At 42.2% G+C, this 13,788-nt stretch overlaps 1 protein-coding gene across 16 annotated transcripts in view; it reads left to right on the top strand.

Moving 5' to 3' along the window:
• The window catches only part of LOC106650160 (voltage-dependent calcium channel type A subunit alpha-1), a 138,728-nt gene that overhangs the window by 44,049 nt on the left and 80,891 nt on the right, over positions 1-13,788 (top strand). For 15 of the 16 annotated variants that reach the window (XM_023463404.1, XM_023463405.1, XM_023463403.1 and 12 more), the window contains exon 1: positions 11,262-11,497. In XM_023463404.1, coding sequence (XP_023319172.1) covers positions 11,262-11,497 — 236 coding nt within the window. Of the gene's footprint in view, positions 1-11,260; positions 11,498-13,788 lie in introns of those variants that run through there. The other variant, XM_023463390.1, reaches the window with a different exon arrangement.

The following is a 13,788-nucleotide window of genomic DNA, read 5'->3' as shown; positions in this document are numbered from 1 at the left end:
AGAGAATTGAAAAATGAAAAATCTCGTCAACGACAATGTATTCAGCCGTGTGTCACGCAAGTGTGTAACTGCGCGTGGTTCTCGCGTACAACATACTCTGTAATTGAAATAGCTGCTACGTACTGCGCGAGGCGTACGACGAGGCACGAAAGCTGCAGTGCTGCACGGCGTCAGCCACCAGGTTTGGTAGCTATAGTATGGATGGGGCCGCCGTGGCTGTGCACTTATATATATACCTACCTACATACGTGTGTGTATAGATAAGAGACTGCCGGCGCATATACGTAGCTGGCTCGCGTGTGCGATGGTGTTGGCCGTGGGATTGATTAGATTACTTTCGGTGTATCGATTTTACGCGATTAAAGCCCGAGCGAATTTCGAGCTTCCCACCGCGCGCTGCCGGTATAAGCGCAGGATATATAATATACGGTAATGTACTACGCGCCAGCGCATCGCTAAGATTGAAACTTTTAGCACATAATAATATATAAAACCGACAGCGATGATGCGAGCGGATTAATTTGCTCGTCCGCATAGATATATACTTATTACATGCGCAAGAGAAAACTCGAGCAAGAGCTTGGCAGCATGCATGGTATAATTTCAACGGGCGCATCCTGACGCATTAATTACGATATCGTATAGAGTATTTGGATTCGAATTTGCCGACGTACCCATATGATCATAAACCACATTGTGTGCGCGAGGTATATACAGCCAGGAGCGAGTGATTTTCTATAATTAAACATTTGGATGTAGGGATGTAGCCCGATTTCATATTTTTTAAGGTGCACGGGCAGAAAAAAATTTCATTCCTCGCCGAATGGATGATCGCTATGGGAAACGTTAGTGAAACTGAGGATTTATATACACGAGAATATCTTGCGAAAATTGCTACTAAATCGCCCGAGTTATAACGCTTGTGTACTCCGATGCAACGATGCACTTGAACCCGACCGCTATAACCTTCGGCTATTTTTGTAACTCGTGTTAATAAGCCGCGTTGGAAGAGAGAGATAAAGAGGAAAAAAAGGTTACGAGTAGTTATCTCATTATTTTCATCAAATTTTGTTACGAAAATTAAACTTGGCCTGAGTACAGGCCTTTGAGCAGCTCGGGGCAAATAATTTTTAAAGTCCTGAAGTGTTCAGCAATTAGACTGACAAAACGTATGGCTAAAAAGTTTTCATTAATGGATAAAATTTTATCTAGTGTCACCTTACTGTTTCTTAATAATTAAATACAAATCATTAAATATTAAAGTATTTTTTATTTAAGAGAAATAGCCTTCTACTATTGAATTTATAAAATTTTAAAAGCCGTCAAAAACTTGTAATTGTATTTGTATTTGTATAACATTTGTATATGTTACCGGCAAAACCCGTTTTTAGGCAAAAGTGACTTTTGCCTAGGCAAAAACAAAAATGCCTAAAATTTTAGGCAAAAACCGCAATGCCTAAAAAAGTATAGGAAATTCCTAAATTTCTTAGGCAAAGCCCGCAATGCCTAAGCAATTTTAGGTAAAACCCGCAATGCCTAAAAAATTTTAGGCATTACTGTAAATAATACCATGTTAGTATACGATTAGTCAGTATCTAAGCCGGACTTATTTGTTACTTTTGTTTATAACCCAATATGGATACAAGCTTATACTCTCACTTAGTTACTTAACTTAAAATAAAGTAATAATGGAGATTGAAATCGATAATTGGAAAAATCAATTTGTCGCCGAGGCTAATGAAAAAGAACATTGTAAATGTTATGAATACCGACTTATACATATAATCTATGAACATTTATTTGCCACTTACGGGTTTACAATACTCCATCTGTCGATGGAATCAAAAAGCTCATAATCAAATGTGATACTCTGCTCTCATCTTGTCGCAATGTAAAACGAATTCTAGAATATTAATGCTTACATTTTTTTGCAAAAAAAAAAGAACTGATTTTTATAATCAATGAGCAGTCGCGTTAGAAGAACTGTTAGAAAGGGTACCTTCACAAAAATCCTGAAGAAAGTGCATATCATTTTTAGAAAAATTCATGTTACAAAGCATACTCTAAACACACATTATCGTGCTCGCAACTTTAGTACGGTTTAACTTCCCGTGCCTATCGCACCTAAACAATTTTCACTTCTAAATGAAAACTCTGTCCGAGGCTGCTATAATAATAAAATTATATCATCAACGTGCGCGTGCGTTTAGAAAACTATCGGAAAATTCATCACAGAGAACTTATAAAATCAAGTGTTATAAAAGTCGAAGCATACGAGAAATATTATATTCAAGTAGACTCACGTACATTTATTAAAAACAGCCTCACGAGCGCTTAAATACGTCAGCTCGGAGTCAGCGTTGGTATACCATCGTGCTATAATTTTCAAAACTTGGGCTTTTGACGGACCGAATGATAGTAATAACGGTGCAGGCGAAAATGCGTTTGACGGTTCGAGGCGCGCACTCTTATATATTATCGCGTGTTCTATAATTCGCTTCGTTCTCCCGCGCTCTTTTATTTTTATGAGATTTCAAAGTATCTCCTGTGTGTGAGCGAGCGCGAGAGCCGCCGCTCTTGGCCAGCGGCACGTACTTATTTGTACAAACGCGCGTGAGTGATTTTCTTATGTGGCGCGCGGTACGGATGGATTTTTTTTCACCTCTTTTTTTACGCCAGTTTATAAGACGATAAAAGAAGTTTAAAGGAAAAAGAACGAAGCTCATTAACGGAGTGCAGGCAGCTTTTAATAGCAGCAATCATCCGAGAGAGAGAGAGAGAGAAGAAAAAGGAAAGAGAGAAAGATAGAGTCTTTTTAAGCTACGTCGGTCAAGTCTAAACTTTTCTTTTCACGCGAATCTTTTTGCAGTTCGCACGCGGCCGCGGAATGAATTCCACGCGGGCCACGTCGCGATATAAAATCAGTACATAGGTATGCAAAACTGGGCGCTTCGCGAGCTGGGCAAAACAAAGAGGCAATCGGATAAAACTTCAACAACAGTTTCATTACTAATTAATCAATGTTCAATGCCTGTATACGCGTAAGATGTTTAATTATAACTCGAGATACTTCTTGGAAGGGATTTTCATATTTATAACGGGATCTACTTCGATGTAATTATTCTCGAAGTCAGAGAGAAAGCAAGCTCGAAGTTTTTAGAAAAATTGGATTGACGGTGCATTGAAGTATGTACGCACTGGTAGCACGAGTCGCGTCACGATAGAAAGGGCCACGATAGAAAAGAGAAAATTTCTCTCGGAAAACGAGAAATCAATTTGAAAGAGTTACAGCTCGCTCTCGCAGATGAAGTGAAAAACATCGGTATTACTCTCTCGTATTTTGCTCTTTATATTGCAAATTAAAATGAAAAAAGGGGGGAAAAAGGCATAATTGCGCACCTGACTAAATTATGCAGCCGCCGTTGGATACGAAAAATTGCCTCCTCTACCTTTGTACATATTTTGTTTTTATTCTTCTTGTATGCACTCGCACACACACACACACACGCGCGCGCGCGCACGCATTCGAAGAAAGAAAGCTGAAACATTGTCAAGGATAATCGAGTACGTCTCCTGCTTCTGGCGCTGCTGCTGCTCTGCATTCGAGAGAATACAAAGACATTTTTACCGTACGCGTTTTCTCCGCCTCCTCCTTTCCGCTCTTTCTTCATGCGAAGAATACGCATGCGTTTATGTACATTTTTTTCTCACGCTCTCTCCTCCCCCTTTAGTAAACTTTTATGAGACAAGAATTTGCATGTCAAGTCATCATTTTCATGGCAGCTGCTGTGACATACCCAAATAACAATAATAAAGAAAAACTTGAAGCATTTTCGTTTCCAACGATTTTCTAGGACAATTATTCACTTTGTTAAGGCTCTTGGCTCGTTGTATTATATTATACATAAATTCGGTATATATACTCGACGAGAGAGAGAGAGAGAGAGAGAGAGAGGTAAACTCATTTAAAAATCCACTGCGCCTCAACTACCGCGAAACCATATTTCTTCTAATGAAAACGAGCGCGGTCGCTTCAGACAGTAAATATATATTATTATATATAAGACAGCGGCAGAAGGAGCGAGAGAAGAAGGTGAACAGGAGCAAAAAAAATCCCCGTGGCCTCGTCGTCATCGCCGCTGCAGCCTTGTGGAATATAAAAGTTAATTTGCCGACGACTCCGAAGGAGAGAGCTGCTCCATGTCAAATGGGGAAACCAGCTAACTGCACGCACATGTATTTACGCATCCCGTTTTATTTCCGATGATGAGAGAGAGAGAGAGAGACGATATAAAATCAGACGAGAAATTTTACACGACAATGCGTCCCGGAGATGGGGGTACAAAAAAAAAGCAGCCGAGACACGAATTCGCGCAACCGAGAAATAAAGCAGTAACGTGAAATATTTTCTATATATAAAACGCTCACGTGTGTTATGTACATGTATCAGGTCAGGCGTGAGCGAGTACGTACAAGAGAGAAAAGAGACATATATCCCCGCGGGTACCATAGCAACAGGTTGCAGAGCTTCGCGCGCAAGCTAGCTCCCGCGTCGCTGCATACAGCAGCATCTATATCTATACCGCATACTCGAAATTCCACTCTATTCGAACTTTAATATGCGCGCAGCTAGATGGAATATCGTTTACCTTTGTTAATATTTAGATGTGTTTGACTCTCGGTTGTTGTTTTTTGTATGTAATTTCAGTTTCTGCCCTTTACCCTTTATTTTTTTGCATCAAATCAACTCCCGACGCTATTGCATTGCAGCTGATTTCACTCTTTGAAGCTTGCGCGGAAAAACAAACAGACCACGTGGCACGCGGGCGCGCTTGTTCAGCTTCCCGTTGAAAACTCGACCGCAGCAATTTTTGAGTACATGATTAAAAAACGTTCATATTTTTCGAAAAGCCAACGCCCTCGGTCACGAGTTGCGTCCATTCGGGTGAACTGAAAATTGGCCGCAGCAACTGCAGCAGCTGCAGCCGTAGACGCGCAGTGAAATAGTCGTTATCGAGAGAATGACGGGAAATCTCGCTGACTTTTAAGTAGAGGTCATTTGCTTTTATGTGCCTTATTCTCTCTCTCATTCCGTCCATGACAAACCAACCCACTATCGGCGCAATTTGCTTTACTCTCATTTGTAAAAGTACATACGCAGAGAGATATACGTCGTACTTGCGAGGTTATAACGCGAGAGGAGCGAGTGTTAATTAGACGTGTGCGCTGTTTCAGCTGTGAAAACAACTACACAAAGTCAAAAAAAAAAAAAAGGAAAATCATTCGGTGTGTTTTTACGTGCGTGAAAATAATAATTGAAAAAGTATTATATATCTCAGGTGCAGCCAACAAACCAAATTATAACTAACGAGCTCACCTTGTTCGAGCTCATTGTATTTACACATTCGTTGTTTTTTCAACGTTTTTGTTTTTTTTTGCTTTTTCATTGTTTGCTTCTTCTTTTTTTTCTCGCATTGCTCAGCCGCGCGTGCAGGAATTCAGTCGCTGCTGCATAGACTCGACTGAGCCGCCCTGCGCCCCGTCGCGTCGTCGCTTATATACACGGATGGAATTATTGCAAAATTTCGAGCGCGACTTTTGACGTACAGCGCCGGGGCGAAACATAATAAGGAAGTACAACGTGCAATCAAGTCGCATTGATGCCGAAATTCAACGAGCGAGCTATGCGCTCTCTGGTTCGAGTTCCATCCAGGCGCGAGCAGCGAACTGTACACGCGCATACGTATGACGTCTGACCAAAATTGATCCATTTCCCTTAAAATTATATTATACGTATTTTACGATACACGGTACATACTATTCGTGTTGCTGCGTGTGGCTCGTGTTTCCGTTAAATCGCTGTAACGACAAGCCACGCTGCGTCGCATATATAATAGTTGCATCGTATAGATAAAATATTAATTGATCGGAATGAAGCCCTCCGCGTGCTAGAATCCGTGTGTACGCGCGTGTGTGGGCTGTACAAACTAGGCACATATATCACAGAAACATGAAACGTATTATAGGCACGTGTTGTAATTATGCGAGGCTCGTGAAAGTTTACTCTGTCTCTCTCTTACTCTCTATCTCCTCTTCGAGCTCTTGTAAGGCAGCGCGGCGTTATAGCTCTCTGCGGCTATACGTACAAACGAGCAACTTTAGAACAGCATAAATATTTTCTCGATCAAAGCTCGACTATACTACGTATAATACGTGGGCTCGAGTGCAGTAGATACCGCGCGCGAGCACGAAAGGAGTAGTAGTAGTAGCAGTATTAGAAGCGAGAACGGGAAGAAAGTTAAGGGGCCATGTAGAGAGACAGCCGAGAGAGGGAGGTATAATAGTGAGAATTTTGATAGCTCGATGTTATAATAGTTTGTGTATTGGAAAAACAGAACTCGAGCGATGAGAGCGTAATGATATATACTTGTGATCGATCGTGGAATAACAGTGCTTGCGATCGCTTATTGGCGCGTCGCGATTGAATTATTTATCGCACGAACGATGGCCAATTAACGAAACTTTGTACTCTTGCGTATGTATTTTTAAACGCAGTATTCATCGCAGATACGTAATAAATTTTTTGCTCGAGCGATGCCGCCTTTTTCTTCTCGATTTGTTGAAAAAATTGCACGGCGGATCGCTGCTGGCGCGGTAATTATGTAGGATTCGATTATACGTCGGCGGAGAGTTACTGGAAAATTATCATCGATGGCCGATGGGAGAAATTTAATTATCGATTCATGTCTTCGCGGTGATTGCCGCAGTGCCATGTCGCCGCGCTGCGATTGACGATTCCGAGTTGGCTCGCAATACTAAACTCGCTCGCTATGCAGTTGAATGGCTCACGAGCTACATACATATACTTGGGCTATTTCATTAGGTTTCCAGGGTTGTTAATACTTCCGTGCGTGCCACATTAGACTCCGCGCGAGCACTGCTGCAGCCGCGCTTATAATATCTCGCAAAACGGTATATACATATAAACGCTAAATTATCCGAACATGTATTAATGGAATTCCAGCATATTCATAATCTTTTGACGTTAAACGCTCAAATATAAAAGAGCAAAAACGTTTGGTTCATTTCATTAATCAAAAATCGTTTGATATTACGGGCATTGGGGGAAAAATGAAGGAAAAAATTATCTTTTATATACACGGAAAACCGTTCCATTATAAGCCAAGATCGTTCGAAATTTCCACCCTCTCTCTCTCTCTCTTCTCCCCCGGCGCCGTCATCGATTTATTTCTCCCTTAATTTTTCTTCCTCGTTTTTTTTGTACGTTCGGTCGTTCGTTCGTGCTGCTCGAGAACGCGATCCCCCTTATCTTTTTTCTGCTCGCCCGAGATCGTCGTCCTTAACGCGGAATAATAGAGCTTTATTCTTTTGGAAAACGATATGCTGCCACCCTCCTCAGCCGTTATAACAGCTCGATAATTATCGTCACACGCCGTCTCGGCGACGGCGACGTTGTGGTTGAGTGTCAAAGTACACGAGATAAGATTTTTAGCAGGTCTCAAGGATCCTCCCCCGCCCCAAGGCACGACGGCGCGCGTTCGGTAATGCGATCCCACGCGCGCGTTTATTATCCGCGCGTTACACTCGCACACTTTGAAAATTTCTGTTGAAAAGAAAAAAATGTTTAAAAATTGAAAAAAAAATTCCGACGCAATTAATGCCGCAAATAGCAGGTGAAGAGTCGAGAGCGGCGCATATGCGCGGGCACAAACTTGCGGCCTTTGTGGCGCACAAATTGCATTCGGAAACATTATCGTCGGTGCTTCCCAAGTTTACACTTTAACGAGCTTTCGCGTGTGTATACGTATGTGTATGTATATAATATAAGGCACAGGTATAAAACATGCACGCGCACGTATATATTTATAATTAAGCATCGCGCGCTCAGGTCGAAAACCCGCCCCCGCGCGCTTTTATACACACCAACGTTTATATGATCAATAGGACTTTTTTTTCTCGTTCTTCTCTCTTCCTCGTTCTGCGAAAAGCTCCCGTAATTATGTACATTTTGGTTTACATACAGGCGCGCGCGGAATTGATACGGAGTAACATAATTTATAACTCGTTAAGTAAATTAACACTCCCCCGATGCACGATGTATAAAGCCCGAGCCTGACAGTTGCGTCTAAAGAAAATTCATTACTTGGTGAATTTGCGCTCCGAAATTTCTCTCTCCCCGGCGAGCGAGTGAGCGAGCGCGTGTGCATGTAGTAGTACGCGCAGCACTGCAGGCACGCTCCGACCGTGTTTAAGGTAAATATCCATCGTGAATTAGAGACGCTAATTGCTCTCCAATTTATGCAGTCTAAGCTCCCTCTCTTCCCTGAAACATATTAAGATTGATTCTTCCTCCCTCGCGTATTTATTAGATCGAACGCGAAGATGCGGGAAAAGGCAAGATTTACTCGACGATCGGTGCTGACCGTTGGGCTTGGGTACAAAATTCACCGTCTAAACGCGTATATATACTTTACTGTACGCATCTCTCGTACGCCTTTATCGCTTTTAATATTGATTCGAGCAAAAAAATAGCTCCGCAGCCGAGCGCGCAACGTCCTATATATATACGCTCGACGGCAACGGGGCTTTTAATTTACGATGACTCAAGATCGTTTTCGATTTTTTTTCTGCCCCCCTTCAGCGGCCCAACGAGTATAATAACGTATATACCCGGACGTTGGAGTCCAGTATAAGCAGTGCAACGCCGGCGCGCGGAATGGCATAAATAATGAATTTTAGGACTGCTTCAAGACGTACGCCGCGCTACTTTATGGCGATGGCCTCGAGAGAGAGAGAGAGAGAGAGAGAGGAGCCTTTAGGCATAAATAATAGACGCCCCCATGAAACATAAAGCCCAAAAGAGAGCGTGAGAGGGTGAGTTGAAAATTTTAAAAGGCGGTTAAATACTTCTCTCTCTCTTTAACGAAAACGAGGATAAGAGAGAAGAAGAAAGAAGGCAGAGCTACGGCGCCTATAATATAAGTCCATGAAGTCGTGTGCAGTTGGAATATTCGAGTCTCACTAGTATATCTCAAAGGCTCTAATTAGAGAATGGCCGAGCGAGGAGAGCTGCAACGGCGGCGGCCACACAAGGCACGCGGATCATCCTTCGAATCAACGGCTCGCTCAGCAAATTTATTGCTCAATTAAAGTACCTGCTGCTGCCGCTGCTTTAACGTTAAAGAAAATATGAACATTTCTATATCGTACCGACATAACGCGAGTTCAGATATTTTTCCAGGTAGAAATAAATAATTACACATAATCGTACATAAAATTCTCCAGCTAGTTAGTATTACCGCGCTTTAACTAACAAATGTATACATGTGTGTGTATAGCTGGAGCAGAGCTGCTCTTCGAATGCAACTGCGCACACGCAATTACAAAGTCAAATCGAGTGTATGCGTGTACATATATAATATACACTCCTTCTCTCTCGCGAGCTAGTGGCAAGCACGTGCCAAGTGGCAACGATACGCTGATAAATCTCTCGAGAGGCGTTTGTACATCGTCGCGCGGTAAAAATCTCTGCGCATAATGTACGGCTTTTCCATCAAAGTCAGTCGCTTGCAGCAGTCAAACGTTTAATTATACGAGCTTAGATTTCTCTCTGCGTGCATTCATATCGCATTAATGAAAGTCGCGTACGTGTACACGCACATGGTGTAGGAATATATATATACGTGAGCTTTTCTCCGCCGCGCTTAATAAGCGCATGAGGCACGAGTGAGGGCCTCGCTTGGATATACTATATGTACGTATTACGTTATGTGTATTCGTGCGAGAGGCGCACAGAAAAAGAGGGGCGAGTTTAAGATATTGCGTGACTACAATGGCATAATGTCACCGCTTCCATTGTATGTTTGTACGTATGCATATATTATTATTATACACACAGCAGCACTGCTTATATTTTATTGCACTCCATAAAATTTATCGCATCGATTCGTTATTACCTTTCCTTTTCTTTCCACGTGCGCACGCGTGTGTGCCTAAGCTTTTTATTTCAAATTACAGTTTTGTACCTTTCCATTGTTTTCGAGAAGGGCTCGATTTTTTTTTAAATTTTTATTTTCATTCTTGCTGGTATATCGGTGAAACGAAATTAATCGAATTTCCATTCAACAAATATTATTTCTTTCAATTTTGATTGTTTTTATCGAGCCGCGTGCTCGATTTCCAATTTGCGTGGATCAGTCGAATAAAACTTTGCCAATACGTTTATTAAGCGCGAGCTGGCTTTTAATTTTAAATAAATATAAGGGGGAAATCGATAGAAAATATTTATCACTTTAATACCAAAATAGATGGGTCGTTCTTGTTTAATTAACAATTTAATAACAAACTGTAATTACAGCTATGTAGCTCGATTAATTTAAGTTAATGTCAATAATAACTATACGTATATACTCATATGTGCTGGCAGCAATAATTTGTACTCTAAAAACTCCAAGATTTCTCGCGAAACTATCTTTCCAACTTGTCGTCTGTGCTTTGGGATAATAAATCACGGAGATACGAGCTTTTCACCTCGATGAAACAATTTTTTACTCCAGCGTGCACAAAAGTATTTCCTCCATTCAGACAGTATTATCGAGCTTGATCCGTCGTAGAAAAGCAGCTAATGCATTATATATCCCTTTTCCGAGAGTTGAAAAATAAAACTCATCCGAGTACTTAAGAACATGGAAATATATACGCGAAAGACTTTTGCTTCAATCGATATGCAAAATATCGAGTGTCCCGAATAAGTATCTGTGTATATAACAGAAGCAACACATGTAAGAGAAAGATATAATACGAGTGCATCCGGGTCTGCCAAGTAAAATAGCAAGATAAAGCGAGAGAGAGAACGAGCGAAGATAGGAAGAAATATAATGAGCTGACTTTGGGAATTTTCCATGTGAGCTTTCCTTGCGGGTGGTTTATTTATCTGAGCCCGCATGAGATCACACATAAAATTTTTACGGTTTTTTTTTGGAAGTTTGTAACTCCCTTCAACAGCTTCTTTTCTTTTCTTTTCATTGCACTCGACTGCGTACGTACGTACACTTGGCGTAAAAATGAAAAAGACAGTCGCGTGTGAATTTACGTCGACCCCTTCCAACGTATATCCAAACGATTAACGTGTAATTGAAATGCAAATTTTGAGCGTTAAGCCAATTTAAGCCAAAATTCGCGACTGTCAGCGTGCACGCACATGATGATAATAATTTGTATTTGTGTATCTGTTGTGCAGGATGCTGGGAAGCGTGGGTGGCCGTCACGTGTCGACGCGACGCCGCGGCAGCAGCCCGATGGTGCGTAGCGGCATCATGGCTGGCGGGCCGAACAATCATCCGAACGGCAACGGCGACTCGGCGGCCCTGCCGGCCTCGGACGCGCCGCGCTACGCCAGACGCAGGACCGCCGTCACCACCAGCGATCACAAGAGCTGCGCCGTCGTGCAGACCAGGCTCAAGCTCGGTGACATCATGTGAGTCCGCCAATTATTATTATTATTTTTATTATTATTATATGTATAACATGCACATGATACAATCGTGTTCCGTACGCAGAGATCGTACTTTTTATCCATTAGCACTTCAATTTGTATATTTGAACGCGTATCAGCGAGTACGCGACACATTTTTTTTTGTCATATTCGTGCTTGTGCACACAAGTTCAGCACAAACGATGTAATACACAGAGAAAGCAGAAAATATTCATTTCTACTCCCTGGTAGAAATCGTGAATAATAACCTAATGACTAAAAAAGTGACCATTTTAAAATACACTATCGTAAATTGGTTTGTTTTTGGCTTTTTTTATTACAATTATTTTACAGTTAAGCTAGAAATATTGAGCAACTTTGATCATTTCAAATTTGATAGTTTCAAAAAATTTAGACGAATTTCGAGCACTTTTACACTATAATAAAACTTTAAGTGTCCACCGGTAGATGGCGAGTACCTCTTCACAAGTAAATCTGCTAGTAACAAAATTTAAGTATATAATTTAAGTATATAATTTTCACGATCTTTACGTTTGTAAATCTTCTTACGATCATGTATACACAAATTTGCAAGCGCGATATGTAATACGAAGAAAAAGCAGAAAATATCGCCCTCGACGTAAATCGTCGAATTCATCTCACGATGCAACAGCAACCAATCGACAGAGCTTTAACGGTTGTCCAATGTTTATTTATGAAACACATGCATTGGACATTTTACCGAGGAATATCGGACAATGTGTCGAAGATCACGCTAGAGTTGAGATACTCGCAGCCACTGAAATATTATTTTTCGTCGCTGTCGTAGCGTTCGTGCTCGCGCAGATCCGATTTGGACGTTTTCCATTTCCATGGGCATCGAGTTACTTCTACTATATTTTCCCAGCTCTCTCGAGGGAACGGATTTATATATAATATGGATTCGCGAATGTGGTATGGTACACGATTATCAAATGGAAGACGCGATGCACGCGGTAACAAATCCAGTTTTCCAAACTAGTTTATTGTTTACTTTGTGCCCCGTATTATTACTTGGAACTCGTTGAAAACGACATCAGCCGCGAGTCGGCGATGCGCAATTTCGATTTCAATGGTAATTCCAAGTCAAACAAGTATACTACGTTATCAAATTTGTAATCTCGGCAAAGTTTTCGAAAAAAATGCCGAATAGGTAGATTTCGCAACGATCTCCGCGTCGTCGGTAGGTAACTCGAAGCAGGCGAGCTTTCGCGCAAGCTCAACCGTACCGACGTGACGATCGTCTCAGTGTCGCAAGCTCGAGCATCGGTGGCAAGTAAAACAGTTGCCTACACTCACGACGCACCCACCTCCCACAAAGGGTCAATTCTCGATCATCGCACGTTGGATCGGCGCAACGGGATTGTAAAGCCGCACCACTCAGCCGTCAGATAGCGCAGCGATTGCAGCTCACAGTGGATTAGCGTCCGACCGTACGCGGCTTCGTATCACTGCGGGGGCTACTGGCGAATACACGAACCCGAATACCACATATAGGTAGAAAAAGCCGCTCCTCTCTGAGCGCATCGCTTTATTTTATATATAGGCACCTACATGCACGCTGCTGCGCTGCTCGGAGCGGAGAAGGGGTGTGTTGCTGCTGCTGCTGCATGGCTTGTTTATATACGCGAAATATCGATTACTCTTCGATTGTTTGACCACTAATTCGAGCGGGCGCGCGACCGCGTGTCTTTGTGTGTGCGAGGGGGCATTGCGGCGTCCGAGTAGAATTTTAACGTCCGCTTACAATAACGAGCTGTATCTGCGCATTTTTTAGGGTTGATAGTCGTGCGCACGATCTCGGTTAACGGCTCCGTGGTAATTTAGTGCATCGCTACTAATAAATAAACTCAAGCACATTGGATAAGGGGTATGCCTCGATCGTTCGATGACGAAATATATCGACGACGAGACACGTTATATTATGGCGAGAGAACTGCGACTCTATACAATTTCGCGAATAGTAGTAATGTATGACGGTAACGACGAAAGTCGTCGTCACCGTCGTCGTAAGCCTATTCGCATACACATATGACTAATTGTGAGCGAAAACACGCTCGAGCGAGTCGCGGGAGTCGTGAACCAGGCATAGTGTACGCTGCGCTCCATACGTGTATGCATGTATTGACATATACGGACACAACACGTATATTCAGCATGGCTCGCGCTGGCTCGAGAGCTGCGAGCGGCGAACGTGTACGATACACGTACATACACATAGACGCTCGTGTGTGTTGCTGCTCTATGTACTATGT

The sequence above is a fragment of the Trichogramma pretiosum genome, unplaced genomic scaffold (genome assembly GCF_000599845.2).
Source record: "Trichogramma pretiosum strain Unisexual culture from Peru unplaced genomic scaffold, Tpre_2.0 scaffold121, whole genome shotgun sequence".
Taxonomy (NCBI): domain Eukaryota; kingdom Metazoa; phylum Arthropoda; class Insecta; order Hymenoptera; family Trichogrammatidae; genus Trichogramma; species Trichogramma pretiosum.
This window is presented reverse-complemented; position numbering and strand designations above follow the sequence as displayed.